The sequence below is a fragment of the Pseudochaenichthys georgianus genome, chromosome 7 (genome assembly GCF_902827115.2).
Source record: "Pseudochaenichthys georgianus chromosome 7, fPseGeo1.2, whole genome shotgun sequence".
In the NCBI taxonomy this organism is placed as follows: Eukaryota; Metazoa; Chordata; class Actinopteri; order Perciformes; family Channichthyidae; genus Pseudochaenichthys; species Pseudochaenichthys georgianus.
The window spans coordinates 4,690,339-4,706,863 of record NC_047509.1 but is presented as its reverse complement, the minus strand read 5'-3'; the positions used below and the strand labels follow the sequence as shown (position 1 = coordinate 4,706,863).

The window sequence follows — 16,525 nt, the reverse complement described above, 5'->3', positions numbered from 1 at the left end:
ATAATATCTTGTTTTCATCGTGAGAAAATACATGAGTTTTTTTAATGTTGGACACATTTTGGAAAGTACTGAGTCAATTTGTAGAACATAGATATCATATAAACACATTCATTTAACTACTTTTGTCAAATCAATTAAGTGCATTAAAAGCCTAAAAATGTATTGCAGTACAGTCAGGCCCACCTTTACCTGCCATCAGGCCCTGGGGCTGATGGCAGGTTGTTGTTTTTGTAGGCCCCCTATTTAAACAACAAATTAAAGTCATGTATAGCCTCGGCAGGCTCTGTGATCGCACTTCTCCACTCTGCTCTACGCGCGCCTGGTCCTCTCCTCCAGATGAGTGACGTATCGGGCCTCCCTCATGTATTTGTCCGGTTGCCGTTGGCTCCCCTCCACGTAGCAAGTCCTCGTCGTCCTCTCCATCTCCTCCAACATCCCTCCTGTCTGTTTTTCCTCTCCCGCTACTCCATCGCTATCAGAACCAGATGGCCTACTTGGCTCCGAGGCCCCGCGGCCGGCACCGCTGTCGCTCGGTACAGAACTCATCTGTCCTTCCTCCTCATCCTGGCCTACAGGTTTAAACTAACCTGTAAACTTCGGCATTTTTTGTAATAGCTGCTTGTCTCGAAACTCCTTTTCCCTCAACAATTTCCTTTCCCAAGCGCCACTCTCAAACTTTTTCTTCTCAAACTTTTTCTTCTCAAACTTTTTCTCCTAAACAACCTTCATCTGTCACTCAATCACTCGCAATTTGAATAAGTCACATGTGAAACATATTCTCATTCTGATTGGCTGTTAAGTGGTGCCCACTGACTGTTACGGAGTCATCTCTGGAATCCATCGATCTGATTGATTAGCTGAGCAAATTATCAAAATAGTATGGAGGGAAGATATTTTCGTTTGGATTACTGGTCTGGGGGAAGCTCGCGAGTTTGTGTGTTTGTGTATTTTTGCGTTTGTGTGTATGTTTGTTTCCCGGGGAAAACACTCACGAGAAACACCGGCTGTTGTTATGCCTGCTGTGACGTCAAGTTACTCCGTTCTCCGCTTGTAATTATGCCGTTACAAGGTTCAAAGTTGTATTTATCATCTGAAGTTGCTGAAACGAGTTTAATATTCTGAAAGCCAAGACTTTGTTTATTTGAAACCAGATGAAAACAAACTGTAACGGACCGTGCCGTGTTATCTATGATTACTATACGCCTTACATTCATAATTTCAGCAGAGGGAGGGGAACAGCAGAACAGCAGAGTGGCGAGGGAGAGCTGTCTTCTTCCCCTTACAAGCTTCAAAAATGTATTTATGGTGTGATTTTGGAAATAAAAGTTTCATATTCTGAAAGCCAAGACTTTGTTTATTTAAAAAAAACATCCGAAATAAAAAACCTTTTTTCAGCCCAGGTCAGCCCGTGCATTAAGGCGGCCCTGCCCATAGACACACACACACACACACACACACACACACACACACACACACACACACACACACACACACACACACACACACACACACACACACACACACACACACACACACACACACACACACACACACACACACACACACACACACACACACACACACACACACACACACACACACACACACACACACACACACACACACACACACACACACACACACACACACACACATACACACACACACACACACACACACACACACACACACACACACACACACACACACACACACGCACACACACACTGAAAGACACACCCTCCCATAGTCACACACACCCTCTCACATACAGAAACACCTCCGCTCAGCCAGATTTCCTATACATTCACAGTCCATGATATTGACAGAAATGGACTTAAACCTCTCCTACCAGTATTAAGACCAGAGGCCAGTTATTGTCAACAATTAATATTGTGTCTCACACACAAACTCTCAGTTCAAAACATTTGAAAAAAGTGTTATCTTAATATGCATGTTGTTGCTTCTTTGAAACGTGCAGAGGATGTGGAAGGGGCTCAAATGCATGAAAGGGCACATTTGCGATTTTTGTTAATAATTTATTAAAAATATGCCTGGAATTTTTTCTCCCTGTCTGTATCCAACACACAGATTCAGTTATTTAAAAATAAATGAAGTGTATTTGAGTTAATTCTCCACTTTTTTTTGTTTTAAACCTTTATTTAACCAGGTGGTCCCATTGAGATCATCGATCTCTTTTTCAAGAGAGACCTATCCAACAAGGCAGCAAGTAGGTTACAACATGAACATAAAACAACAGAACACAAAAGGACATCGTATTTACAGGGCTACATTTACACACCTAGAGACATTGACAAGTACCAACAGTATATTTATATCTCGCCCTGTCAATAAGCCTCACCTTCTTGGCAAAAACGGTATTGTTGTTGAAGTGGTGGAGAGACAATGCACAGTTTGACCCACTGCTGTCACCCATGGCCAAAGCATATCTCTCCGTCCCACTGAGGTGGCGTTAGACTTTTTCGCTGTCCGTCATTTTGACAGACAGGATCGTAAAATGTCCGTCATAATCCCTTATTACCCGTCGGGTCTGAACAGTTCACGAGAGAGCACGCTCGTGAACTGTCAACGGGGGGGGCGGTGTTATGCCGTGTGTGCATGCACCTCGCGGCAGCGCGCACAGCGTAAAGCAAAACCTCTCAGACACGTATTGATCTGTACGGCAAAGTACGGTTTGGAAACTATATAATTTCCTTTTGGAGGGAATGCATAACACGGCATAACACCAGAGCCTCGCTGCGGGGAAACGTTGACGCTGTTCCGAGTTTGTTCTAATCTGTCAAAATGACTGACTGCTTTCAGATTTTTCCGTCATTGTTAAATAAAATATTCGGTTAACGCGGCCACTGCTGTCCCAGCAACATCAGTACCAAGCGAGAGAGTTTTTTGTGCTCAAAGTGCACCAGATTGATGCATTTAACTTCAACATTTAAACGAAATATTTCCCGGGGGTGCATGCCCCCGGACCCCCAGAGAGGATGTGAGGTCCACCCCAAAATAAAGCAGGTTAAAATAATTAAATTGCATGTTCATCAGTGGCCCTCTACCGCCAATCAGAAGAGGAGTGGAGAGATTCAGCAGATTGTTTGCACTGAACACGTGGCTTTCAAATGTGTGTACTGACCATTCTGTACATTTTATTGACAACTTTAACTTTTTCTGGGACCGCAGACATCTTTTAAGGCAAATGGAGTTTGCCTGAGTCAGGAAATAATGCATAAGAGAGGAGGTGGAGTTGCTATTCTGTTCAATGACTCCCTTCAATGCAGGAAGACATCTTATGGGAACTTTGCTTCTTTTGAATATGTGGCCCTTCAGCAGAAATGCTCCTCTTGAGCTCTGTTCCTAAATATCTATAGACCACCCAAATACTCTGCAAGCTTTTTTGATGATTTTACCGAACTGCTGTCTATAGTGTGTATTGACTTTGAGCGTCTAGTCATTGTTGGTGATTTTAACATTCATGTTGACAACCCCCAGGACAGAGGGGCAAAATAACTGTTTTGTGTTCTTGATAACTATGGACTGACTCAGCATGTGACGGAGCCCACGCACAATAAGGGGCACACTCTGGACTTAATTGTCTCAAAGGGTCTGAATATCTCTAAGGTTGTGGTGACTGATGTTGCGCTCTCTGATCATTCCTGTGTTTTCTTTGAGAGCTCTATTTCTGTTCACAAAAATGTTCAAAAAGAGGTAACCACAAAGTGATATTTAACTGAAAACACTAGGGAAATGTTTACTCAGAATTTTTCTTCCACACTTGCCCCTGCTAACACCTCAGTAAATGAGCTAGTACAGGGGTCTGCAACCTTTTTGACCAAAAGAGCCATTTTGCTCCTTTTTCCAAAACATGTTTTTGTCTGGAGCCGCAAAACATATTTCATAGTTTTTTATTGTTATATCAGACAAATACTACTTTTTTGCATTTATTAGGCTATTTATTACACGATATAAAACTGTTAACCTCTAATAAGAAACAAAGAACTCTTATAAGGAGAATTAAAAATAATACACAGGCCTACTTTAAAATAAATTAAACACAGCACTTGGGGAGTCCTCTGCACATTTGAAGGAACCTCCTCCAACACACACAAACGCGCACATGACCAATGAGGGCACGAGATAAGTTTGTGCACAGATGGAAGGCTGACAGGCAGGTAGGCCATCCAGTTATTTTAGCCGGGCCGGCTCAGATGATTGGTCGTGCTTTTTACAGCGCTACGGCTTCCAGAGATGAATTTTTGTATGTATTTATTGTCAAAGCATTTAATATATTCATTGCTATCGGGACGTTAAGAGCATTCCATGGAATATAACAAAAAGCGTTTTCTGAAATAAATTACATACCCCATTGAATTATGACTGAAGATCGTCAGCTGTCTTCCTCTCCCGTGTTGTTCCTCAATACGTAAAGGCTGCACCACCGTTGACAACTTCTCTCTACATATCAAACATACCGGTAAACCAGCATCGTTTGCTGTGAAAGCATACAACTCTGTCCACGCAGAATTAAATCCTGTGTTCCTCCGGCACTTTTCTTTGATTTATCCATAGTTCGCTCATCGAGCCGGGGGTCAGGTTATTCGCCTCCAAGAAAATGCGCTCGCGCGGGACCGTAGCAGGATGTGACGCATATTTTAGTTGACCTAATTAAAACCGTTTTGTTTTTTATTTATGTGTCACAGTATCACCTCAAAATACAAGATACAAAACATTTTCAACCATGCAACAAAATATAAATAGTCCTACAAATACTTTTATTTTATTTCCTTCTTATTTTTGTTTAAGCTCAAGGGAGCCAGAGCAGAGGGCTTAAAGGGCCGCATGCGACCCGTGGGCCGTGGGTTGGCGACCCCTGAGCTAGTAGATCATTTTAATTCAAAAATTAAAAATGTTATAGATGCCATTGCTCCAACTAGGGTAAAAGAAGTGACTGGGAAGAAAATATATCCATGGAGAAAGGCCATGACCGTGAGAACAGAGAAAAAAGAGTGTCGAAAAGCTGAACGAAGGTGGCGAAAAACAAATCTCCAGGTGCAGTTTGAAATCTATAAAGAGAGACTTGGCCTTTATAATTTGGAATTGAAATTTGTCTTACAGTCTTTCTTCTCTGATATCATTGCCAAAAACAAAAACAACGCACATGACTTGTTCGCTACCGTCGACAGACTAACTAACCCCCCAGTGTCAGTAGCCTCTGAATTTCTATCCACCAGGGCGTGCAATGATTTTGCCTCCTTCTTCACTGACAACATTCAGGAAATCAGACAAGCAGTCAGTGCCTCTGCATCAGGAACAGCAAATGTTTTGTCTCTGTGTCCACTTAAAATCCATTCAAACATCATGACACAATTCCATCAGATTAATGATAAAAACCTAGAGGACATTATACAACTTCTGAAGTCCTCCTCCTGCTGCCTTGATATTATTCCAACAGGGTTTTTCAAAAATGTTTTTCCTTGCATGGCCTCAGATCGACTTCATATAGTAAACAAGTCTCTTCACTCAGGTGTTTTCCCACAGGCCCTGAAAACTGCAGTCATTAAACCGCTCTTAAAAAAGCATAATCTAGACGCTTCAGTAATGAACAATTACAGGCCCATATCAAACCTGCCATTTCTAGGTAAGATCATTGAAAAAGTTGTTTTTCAACAGTTGAGTAATTTCTTGCATTTAAATAACTGTTTTGATGTGTTCCAGTCAGGCTTTCGTCCAAACCACAGCACTGAGACTGCTCTTGTAAAGGTCTTCAATGACATCCACTTAAACACAGACAGGGGCAGAACTTCAGTGTTAGTATTATTAGATCTCAGTGCTGCGTTTGACACTGTTGACCACAGCATATTACTAGACCAGGGGTGGGCAATTATTTTTTCCATGGGGCCACATGAGAAACTGAAAATATTGTGGAGGGCCGGGCCAAAAGGCTGAACTCAATTCTGCATAATATTAATTGTATTTCTTTATAAAAATCAGTAAATAGCATTGTTTTGACAAGCTGGTAAGAGTATATGTTATAGTTAAGCAATGAAAAAGTGAGGTTGCTTTACAAAAAAATGTCATTTATTAAATCGAATTTCCCAAAACAATGGTAAACAAAATGAACGTTGTTCACCATTTGTGACTCATATTAGTAAACATTTTCAGTCACATTCACTCAAACACATTTTGAGTTTCATTTACTGTTGGAAAGAGGTTCTTAGCATTCTAAAGACATCACAATATTGTCTTTGTACTCCAAATATTAAGCAAGATATATCATATTGAACTGTCACTAAACATCACTGAACTGTGATTTTGAGAAAAAAGGCTTCCAAAGAAAGTGTCCCAGTTCACTGCTAGTTGGTGCCTTTAAATGCCAACATTTGTATTCTAACCACCTCATTTGGTGTTTTTAAGTTCTCTTTTCTTGTTCAGTGAGAGAAATCTAGTCTCTGCTGAGCTTTAACGAGTGCATCGAAGTCAGGTTGAATGTCTGAGGTGGAGATGCGAAGCACAGCTGACAGATGATCATCAGTGAGGGAGGATCTATACCTGGATTTTTGAAACTTCATAATTGAAAATGTTTGTTCACATATGTAGGTAGAGCCAAAGAGAACCAACATCTTCTGAGCATGTCTCCTCATGTTTGGAAAGTTCTCCTCCTTGAGAGAAGAGTAGAAATCCAGCAGAGATGCTGACTTAAAGTGCTCTGCCAGTACTGCATCAGACTGCAGGTCGATGATTTCCAGTTGAACATCACTGGGTGCATTATCCACACTGCAGGTAAAGGGAGAGGAAACCAGCTGCATTTCATCCTCGATTTTTCTGAGATCTTTAAATCGCCTTGAAAACTCTCCATGCAATGCTCCCAACATGGATGAGTACCTGCGGAGGTGATCAGCTGATGGTGTGACTTCTTTCAGAGTTTGCATGTGAGTGAGAGTGTTGCTCTCCAGTTGGCTTGAAAGAAACTGCATCTTCGTCATGAAAGCCTTCACCAGGCTGTGCATTTCATGAACAAAAAGGCCCTTGCCCTGAAGTTTGGTGTTCAGTTCATTCATCTGTGCAGTCACATCAACAGCAAATGCAAAATCTGCCATCCAGTTCTCATCTGACAGCTCTGGGAAGTCTTTGCCTTTCTTCTCACAAAACTCTTGAATCTCTGCTTTCAGGTCCCAAACTCTTTTCAGCACTTTGCCCAGGCTGAGCCATCTGATAGCTGTGTGGTAGCCGATGTCACGATGCTCAGTCTCATGCTCCTCCAAAAGTGCGACAAACTGTCTGTGGTTCAATGCCCGTGCTCTGATGAAGTTTACTATTTTAGTAACAACATCGATAACATGGTCAATTTTTAGCACAGACTTGCACAACACATGTTGGTGTATAATACAATGCAAACATACCAGTTTCTGATCCGCGTCGATTTCAGTCACTTTATCCTGCATACGTTTCAAAAGTCCGACAATTTTTCCGGTAAGATTTGGACAACCGTCCGTTGTGACACCCTTTCATCGACCGCATTGCTGCCAGCTCCTCCGTAATCTTGAAGTCCGGTGTTATCCCGCGGACGAATACGAGTAACTGGGCTGTGTCGCGGACATCACAGCTCTCGTCCAAAGCCAAGGAGAAAAAGGCGAAACTTTCCACTTCATGTTGCAGCTGAAGCTCCAGATTCCCCGCAATTTCCTCGATCCTTCTAGTCACGGTTCGCCTGGACAGCGGGACTTGCTCAAATGCGGCTTTTTTTTCAGGGCATATTAGTGCTGCAGAGTCCACCAAGCACTCTTTGACAAACTCCCCCTCCGAGAACGGCTTACTGTTTTTAGCGATTTTGTGGGATATCACAAAGCTGGTCTTGGTTGCTGCATCCCTGGATGTGTGAAGCTTGGTAAAAAAGCCTTGCTGCTTTTGCAGCTTAGCTAGCAAAGCTTCCGATGTCCGCGCCCTTTCAGCGTCAGTCAAGTTTTTATATTTCTCCGCGTGTTTCGTCTCGTAAAGCCGACTCACATTGTAGTCCTTAAAAACGGCCATCTGCTCCCCGCAAACTAAACATACGGCTTTACCTCCGACTTCAGTAAATACATACTTAGCAGTCCAATTTGTGTTGAAAACCCTGCATTCAGCATCTACCTTTCTTTTTTTAGCGGACATTTTGAGGGCTAAAGTCGTCTTGTGACAAGGATCCAATCATGTGCACGTCTTGATATACGTATTGCGTCATTATGCACGTGAATAAAAAACAACTTCAAAATAAAAGCAATGCAGCTTTAGTCCATGCATGAGGTAAAGTTAGAAAATATGTTTATTTTGTAATTTCCAACACGGGCCGGTCAGAATCAGCCCGCGGGCCGTACAATGCCCAGGTCTGTACTAGACCGACTAGAAAACTGGGTGGGACTTTCGGAAACACTTCTAAATTGGTTTGAATCATACTTAAAGGACAGAAACAACTTTGTTTCTATAGGTAAATACAAATCTGAGTTGACAAATATGACATGTGGGGTTCCTCAAGGCTCCATCATCAAGGGCCTCTTCTCTTTAACGTCTACATGCTACCACTGGCTCAGATAATGAAAAACAACAAAATAAGTTACCATAGCTATGCGGATGACACACACATTTACATAACCATTTCACCAGGAGACTATGCTCCAATTCAAACACTGAGTAAGTGCATTGAACAAATCAATGACTGGATGTGTCAGAACTTTCTCCAATTAAACAAAGATAAAACTGAGGTAATGGTCTTTGGAGCCAAGGCAGAACGTATAAAAGTTAGCGCTGAGCTTCAGCCTGCAATTTTCAAAACAACAGATAAAGCCAGAAATCTAGGTGTAGTCATGGACTCTGGCCTGAGTTTCAACAGTCACATTAAAACAGTTACTAAATCAGCCTACTTTCACCTAAAGAATATATCTAGGATTAAAAGACTAATGTCACAGCAGGATTTGGAAAAACTTGTCCATGCTTTTATCTTCAGTAGACTGGACTACTGTAATGGTGTCTTTACAGGTCTCACAAAAAAAAAATCTATTAGAAAGCTGCAGCTGATTCAGAACACCGCTGCTCGAGTCCTCACTAACACTAAGAAAGTGGATCACATCGCTCCTGTTCTGAAGTCTTTACACTGGCTTCCTGTGTGTCAAAGAACAGATTTCAAAATACTGCTGCTGGTTTATAAAGCACTGAATGGTTTTGGCCCAAAATACATTTCTGATCTTGTGCTAAATTATGAACCATCCAGATCTCTCAGGTCTTCAGGGACTGGTCGGCTTTCTGTCCCCAGAGTCAGAAATAAACATGGAGAAGCAGCGTTCAGTTATTATGCTCCAAATATGTGGAACAAACTCCCAGAAACCTGCAGGTCCGCTGCAACTCTTACTACTTTTAAATCCAGGCTGAAGATTTATATTTTTGTCGCTGCTTTTAATTGAAACTGAGCCGTTGTGATCATCAGTAAAGTGGAACTTCTGTGTGAACTATTCATATCTTAAACTGCACTGTAACTTTTTATTCATGTACTTTTTATTCATGTAGTTTTTCTTTTAATGTTTATTTTATTATCTTTTACTGTTTTTAAATGCCTTTGTCTGAATGTCTTTCATTTTTGTAAAGCACCTTGAATTGCCTTGTGTTGAAAGGTGCTATATAAGTAGTGTTACAAATGCCATGTCCATCTCATTAGTATGCAGAAAAAGTGACAGGTCGCCCCGCCCCTTTTTGGCCGGAAGTCCCGCCTTTTTAGACCGGAAGTCCCGCCATTTTATTTTTATTTTGTAAACCGGAAGTCCCGCCTCATTATACCGGAAGTCCCGCCTCGTTCGACCGGATGTCCCGCCCCCACTTCCGGCGGATGTCCCGCCCCCGCTTCCGGTTTACAAAATAAAATTACAATTAAAATTAAAAAAATGAGAAAAATAAAATGCCGTTGTTTTCAATCAATTAATATGCATAGGATATATGTCCCGCCTCCTAACCACTTCCTGTGTGGTTAATCCTGTATATAGTATCGAATGTAACTTACAAATACTTGTAAATAACATGAAATTAATCAAAAGTAAAGCATCTAAAAACATATATTTAAACCTCTCTGTTTTTGCGAACATTCCCTAACCCTAACCCTACAAGTCAGGACATGAAGGGAGAGAGCATATGGTGGTCGGGGGAGGAACACACACACACACACACACACACTTTCCTCACCCCTCTCCCGTTAGAGGTTGGTTAAATAAAAAGCCAGCGTCACTCTTCAATATTTTTCAAGTCGAGAGAAAATGGCCAAGAGACGTCTTGATATGAGTTTAATCAGCGAGACACCGGTGACAACTTACAGACATCCGTTGGGTGCTCCAATCAAGAAACGAATACAGTTTGTATGCCGGGTTCAGACGCCTACAGCCGAAGATATGCTTCAGTCTCCTCTGTCTTGAAGGCATTCTTAAGCACGTACATGTAACATTAGGCTATGCATAAAATAACCAAATGATTATTTCATTAACTAATTTGAACAGTAATTCACATCATCATATCATAACAAAATAAGCTAAGGCAACTACTTGCATTCAGTGACTTGATTTTTTAAATGAAAACCAGGGATATCTTTTGTTTTGCGGTCCATATCTCATTAAAAATATCTAATGTTAGTAACTATTAAAGAAAGAATGGGGACAATTCTGTGTTAATGTAGTTTGACCATTGTAACTGCTGTGCAGACATACTGATAACATAGGGCTTCTAACTAATTACCTTAAATAAAATCACTAATTAATTAAACCAGTTCAATACGCATTATTCTTATTCTTATCATTCTTTATGAGCGCAGTAACAGTAAGGTATCTAATTACTTATTTATCTAGTATTCCATCACATAATAACAGAGATGGTCAAACTGAAGTAGAGACATGGCAGAAATCCTACAATGAAGCAGGACAGTGAAGGGGAAGTCTCTTTTGAAGAGGGTTTTAATAGTTTAAAGATCTTAATGCCCCCTTGATCATATCTTTTTTTTAAAAGACTGTTTCTCTAAAAGGCAGGTTTTGTGATTTTTAAGACTTTTTACAGACACTCGGCAGATTTGTGTGTAATTCTCTCACAAAGGAACAGTAAGTCTCTTACTTTTTTGATAGCGTTTTTTATGTATGACAACTTTACAACTGGTAGAAAGTTAAGTACTTTTTCTGAGCAGATTTTCTTTAAGACTGTGACTCTTAACACACCAACCCCCCGAGAGCCAGACATACTCATCCCGTTTTCAACGTATTTTGTTTTTGTCTTTCTCGCTTTTTTTTCCATTATATTTTTGAAAAAACTACATAGTGATTGCTAGCAAAAATACAACATGCAACTAATACATTATACAATATTACGACTTTTGGCGATATTTTCAACACAATATACTTGTACCCTTTTTTTTGTTTTTTGTAGGACTTCAAGATATGTTGCATGTCATGCATAAACACGGTGTCATCTTTCTTGAAACTGACGTGCTGTCCGTTTTACACACAAGTTATGTTTATGCTTCTTCATCCTCTGAATGTTCCTCCCCCGTCCCTCTTCACAATAACAATCAAAGTGGATCTGTGAAATGAAATGATGGGCCAGATATACTAACATGCAGAACGTACGATATGTTTGAAAAAGACTAACCATTTATCCACTTATTAAACGGGTAAGGACTACATTATGATCAATATATACAGAGCGTTTTGCATAGTAGTTTCCCATTTTTATTTTACTTAAAGAAAAAAGTCACTGCATTGAACAAGTCCCTGGCTTCTTCTCCATCCGACTGCTGTTTGTTAGTATTCTTCTTCTTCTCCATCCAACTCTGTATGGATATTTCAAGTCTCTCCTTGAGGCATCTGCATTTTACAAGCTTGTGCAGAAAGGCTTCCGAAGCGCGTCCTATCTTCAGTTTATCCTCGCAAATGCCTTTTTCAATAAGACTCTGGTCAATCACTGCAACGAAGTCGGCGAGCCAAAGTCTTTTCATTAACGCTTTGTAATTGTTTCTGAAGAAGAAATCGGGCATGTCATTCCGACAATCGTGTTGCCTCTGGTCGGGGTTACTGCGTCGGCATTCTTTGCAGATTTATTTTCTGTACCGATACATCACCATCTCCAGAATATGAAACAACTCCGATTTCACTGTGTCCCTAAACTGAGACTTCTTGACCCGAGGAGTAGCATCAGCAGCAGTAGTACTGCAAGATTCGGGTTTCCCACATGGTGGTGTTGCTGGTGGACTCTGTTCCTGACTGCAACTCGCGGGGGTAGTCTTGGCTTTTCTCTGCTCCATGGCTAGTTTACAACGATCGTCTTAGTGAGGTCTTTCATTTTAGATGATTTGCTGAGTGGAGGGTGGGGCTCATTGCGTTGAATGGGGGAGTCAATTATAGAATTGAGAGTTTTTAGAAAAAAAGTTCTTTAAGGGTTGTAGCTTTTTCATCTCATCTCCAGCAATAGGTGAAATTTAAGAATAAGTAATAGTTTGTCATGATTTTACGGAAAAAAGTCAAAAGTATAGTTTATCAGAAATATGGAAAAGTCATTGTGTACAAATAGTATGTTGAAAATCAAAAAAGAAAACTCAATTCAATACAAATTAATGAATATTTTACCCTGTTCTAAAGTGTTGCACCCTTAAAGAAAAACCCCTTCCTTACCAAGTACTTCATATTATACCCTTTGTTAAGTGTTGCGTACATCAGGGTGTATCTCAAAGTATCTTGGTAACATAAAATAACTAAAATATGTAAGTTTATCAGAAAAAAAAAACCCATTGTTTATCTGAACAAGTGTTGCATACACCAAAGTGTGTTTAAAAGTATCTTAGTAACACAAGAAAAAGAGAAGAAAGCGTTAATGTTAACAAACACTGGATTGTTCCACTGAAATAATAAATAAATAATTTCAAAAAGTGCTCTTAAAAAGAACAAATGTATTCAGATAAATGTATTTTGTTAGACTATTAAGTCCACGATGGTTATATTTAACCCCTAACCCATTTGTATTATATGTTTGTTGTCCTAATAAAGCCAGAGTCACCTTTTTTATTTTTTACATTTTGTAACAATCTTAAAACATTTGTGGTTTGACTCTTTTTAAAAAAGTTCTTTTTCATCTATCATTTTCAACCAAGCAGCAAGAGGTCAAATGTAAGAACAAGTAATAGTTTGTCACGATTTTATGGGAAATAGTCAGAGCGCGATGTCACATCTTAAAGACAGCTTGAACTGGATAAATGGTTAGTCTTTTTCAAACATATCGTACGTTCTGCATGTTAGTATATCTGGCCCATCGATTTAGACCCTACTGCCCTAGACGCATGCCCTCAATAGGGTAGTCACGCTTTGGGAAGAGGTGTTTCATTTCACAGACCCACCTTGATTGTTATTGTGAAGAGGGACGGGGGAGGAACATTCAGAGGATGAAGAAGCATAAACATAACTTGTTTGTAAAACGGACAGCACGTCAGTTTCAAGAAAGATGACACCGTGTTTATGCATGACATGCAACATATCTTGAAGTCCTACAAAAAAAAAAAAAGGGTACAAGTATGTGTTGAAAATATCGGCAAAAGTCGTAATATTGTATAATGTATTAGTTGCATGTTGTATTTTTGCTAGCAATCACTATGTAGTTTTTTCAAAAATATAATGGAAAAAAAAGCGAGAAAGACAAAAACAAAATACGTTGAAAAGGGGATGAGTATGTCTGGCTCTCGGGGGGTTGGTGTGTTAAGAGTCACAGTCTTAAAGAAAATCTGCTCAGAAAAAGTACTTAACTTTCTACCAGTTGTAAAGTTGTCATACATAAAAAACGCTATCAAAAAAGTAAGAGACTTACTGTTCCTTTGTGAGAGAATTACACACAAATCTGCCGAGTGTCTGTAAAAAGTCTTAAAAATCACAAAACCTGCCTTTTAGAGAAACAGTCTTTTAAAAAAAAGATATGATCAAGGGGGCATTAAGATCTTTAAACTATTAAAACCCTCTTCAAAAGAGACTTCCCCTTCACTGTCCTGCTTCATTGTAGGATTGCTGCCATGTCTCTACTTCAGTTTTACCATATCTGTTATTATGTGATGGAATACTAGATAAATAAGTAATTAGATAACTTACCGTTACTGCGCTCATAAAGAATGATAAGAATAAGAATAATGCGTATTGAACTGGTTTAATTAATTAGTGATTTTATTTAAGGTAATTAGTTAGAAGCCCTATTTTATCAGTATGTCTGCACAGCAGTTACAATGGTCAAACTACATTAACACAGAATTGTCCCCATTCTTTCTTTAATAGTTACTAACATTAGATATTTTTAATGAGATATGGACCGCAAAACAAAAGATATCCCTGGTTTTCATTTAAAAAATCAAGTCACTGAATGCAAGTAGTTGCCTTAGCTTATTTTGTTATGATATGATGATGTGAATTACTGTTCAAATTAGTTAATGAAATAATCGTTTGGTTATTTTATGCATAGCCTAATGTTACATTTATGTGCTTAAGAATGCCTTCAAGACAGAGGAGACTGAAGCATATCTTCGGCTGTAGGCGTCTGAACCCGGCATACAAACTGTATTCGTTTCTTGATTGGAGCACCCAACGGATGTCTGTAAGTTGTCACCGGTGTCTCGCTGATTAAACTCATATCAAGACGTCTCTTGGCCATTTTCTCTCGACTTGAAAAATATTTAAGAGTGAGGCTGACTTTTTAAAATATCTGTTTTTTATATGCTTTACTTTGATTTGGAGCACCCAACGGATGGCTGTAAGTTGTCACCGGTGTCTCGCTGATGAAACTCATATCAAGACGTCTCTTGGCCATTTTCTCTCGATTTGAGAAATGAGTGACGCTGGCTTTTTATCTAGACAGCCCTAAAGCGAGAGGGGTGAGGGGCGGGGAAAGTGTGTGTGTGTGTGTGTGTGTGTGTTCCCCCTCCTCCCACCATATATTTTCTCCCCTCATGTCCTGTCATGTCCTGTTCGCAAAAACAGAGAGGTTTAAATATATGTTTTTAGATGCTTTACTTTTGATTAATTTCATGTTATTTGCAAGTATTTGTAAGTTACATTCAATACTGTATACAGGATTAACCACACAGGAAGTGGTTAGGAGGCGGGATATATATCCTATGCATATTAATTGATTGAAAACAATGGCATTTTATTTTTCTCATTTTTTTAATTTTAATTTAATTTTAATTGTATTTTGTAAACCGGAAGCGGGGGCGGGACATCCGCCGGAAGTGGGGGCGGGACATCCGGTCGAACGAGGCGGGACTTCCGGTATAATGAGGCGGGACTTCCGGTTTTCAAAATAAAAATAAAAAGGCGGGACTTCCTGCCAAAAAGGGGCGGGGCGACCTGTCACTTTTTCTGCATACTAATGAGATGGACATGGCATTTGTACCACTACTCACGTCTCTACTGGGAAATCTAGTTTTAAAAGACGTTTTCGTATTTCCCACAATTAGAAGTTGCCAGTATTAAACTGTATACATCCCTGGAGGTTTAGGGTGTTATGTTTTGCATGGGGCTTTTGTTGTTTTTGTGTTTAACTTGTTGTGTGCTCCTTTTACCCCTCACTACTCTGTCTTTCTGTCTCTGCAGGGCTGGTGTGTGACAGGGGGGCGTGGCTGGTTACTCCTGGCTGCAGATGAGGCACACCTGTCCCCACTCACTTGATTATCTGCTCTTTAAGAGCCTGGCCCTCACCTCACTTCTCTGCCAGAGTATTTGTCATGCTGTCCCGCGGTCCGTAGTGCCTTTCTGCAGCCTGGAGTCTGTTGTAGTTGGTTTAGGAGTTCTTTTTGAGTTTTGGTCGGAAACGTTTTTCCGCAGCTTTGTTTTTGGTTTACTACGGCCAGCCAAGCTCCCTGTCGTCAGTACCTGCCTTGGATTACCTTGTCTATTAAACTTTTTGAAACTTTATTTTTGTCAGTCTCTGCTTTGGGGTCCCAGTAGTATCTAAACGTCACAGAATACTCTGGCCAATATGGACCCCGCAGAGAATGAGAGACTCAGGGAAGCGCTTGCTGCTCAAGGGGTAATGATAGGGCAACATGACAGAGCTCTGCAGAGAGTTATGGAAGCGATTCAGGATTTAACCGCCGGTGTGACCAACATCGGAGGCCGTATGGAACAGGTCGCAGCACATCTCTCCACACTCCCGCCGACTGCCGATGCTCAAGCTATAGACCCTGCTCCTCCACCTCAAGCTGATCCAGAACGACAGCGCTGCAATCCTCGTGAGCCCTTTATCCCCACACCCGTCAGGTATTCAGGAGATTTAGGGTCTTGTAGTCAGTTCTCACATCAGTGTAGTCTTGTGTTTGAGCAACAGCCTTTCACTTATTCCACTGATAGAACTAGGGTTGCTTTCATCATGAGCCTACTGAGTGATAAAGCAGCAGCATGGGCCCTTGCCATATCTAACAGCAACTCGCCTATTAGTCAGTCTCTGTCTTCTTTTACTGCAGAGATGCGTAGAGTGTTTGATCATCCAGTGAGGG

General features: G+C 40.5%; 2 protein-coding genes across 2 annotated transcripts in view; one reads left to right on the top strand and one right to left on the bottom strand.

Moving 5' to 3' along the window:
* ada (adenosine deaminase) overlaps window positions 1-16,525 on the top strand; it is a 333,413-nt gene that overhangs the window by 259,081 nt on the left and 57,807 nt on the right. The gene's annotated exons all lie outside the window — the stretch shown is intronic.
* Window positions 6,438-8,037, bottom strand: LOC139434151 (general transcription factor II-I repeat domain-containing protein 2B-like). Its single transcript, XM_071203653.1, has 2 exons — window positions 7,582-8,037; window positions 6,438-7,511 (listed from the first exon to the last, which is right to left on the bottom strand). Exons 1-2 carry the CDS (start codon window positions 8,035-8,037, stop codon window positions 6,438-6,440), a joined length of 1,530 nt encoding a protein of 509 aa, XP_071059754.1.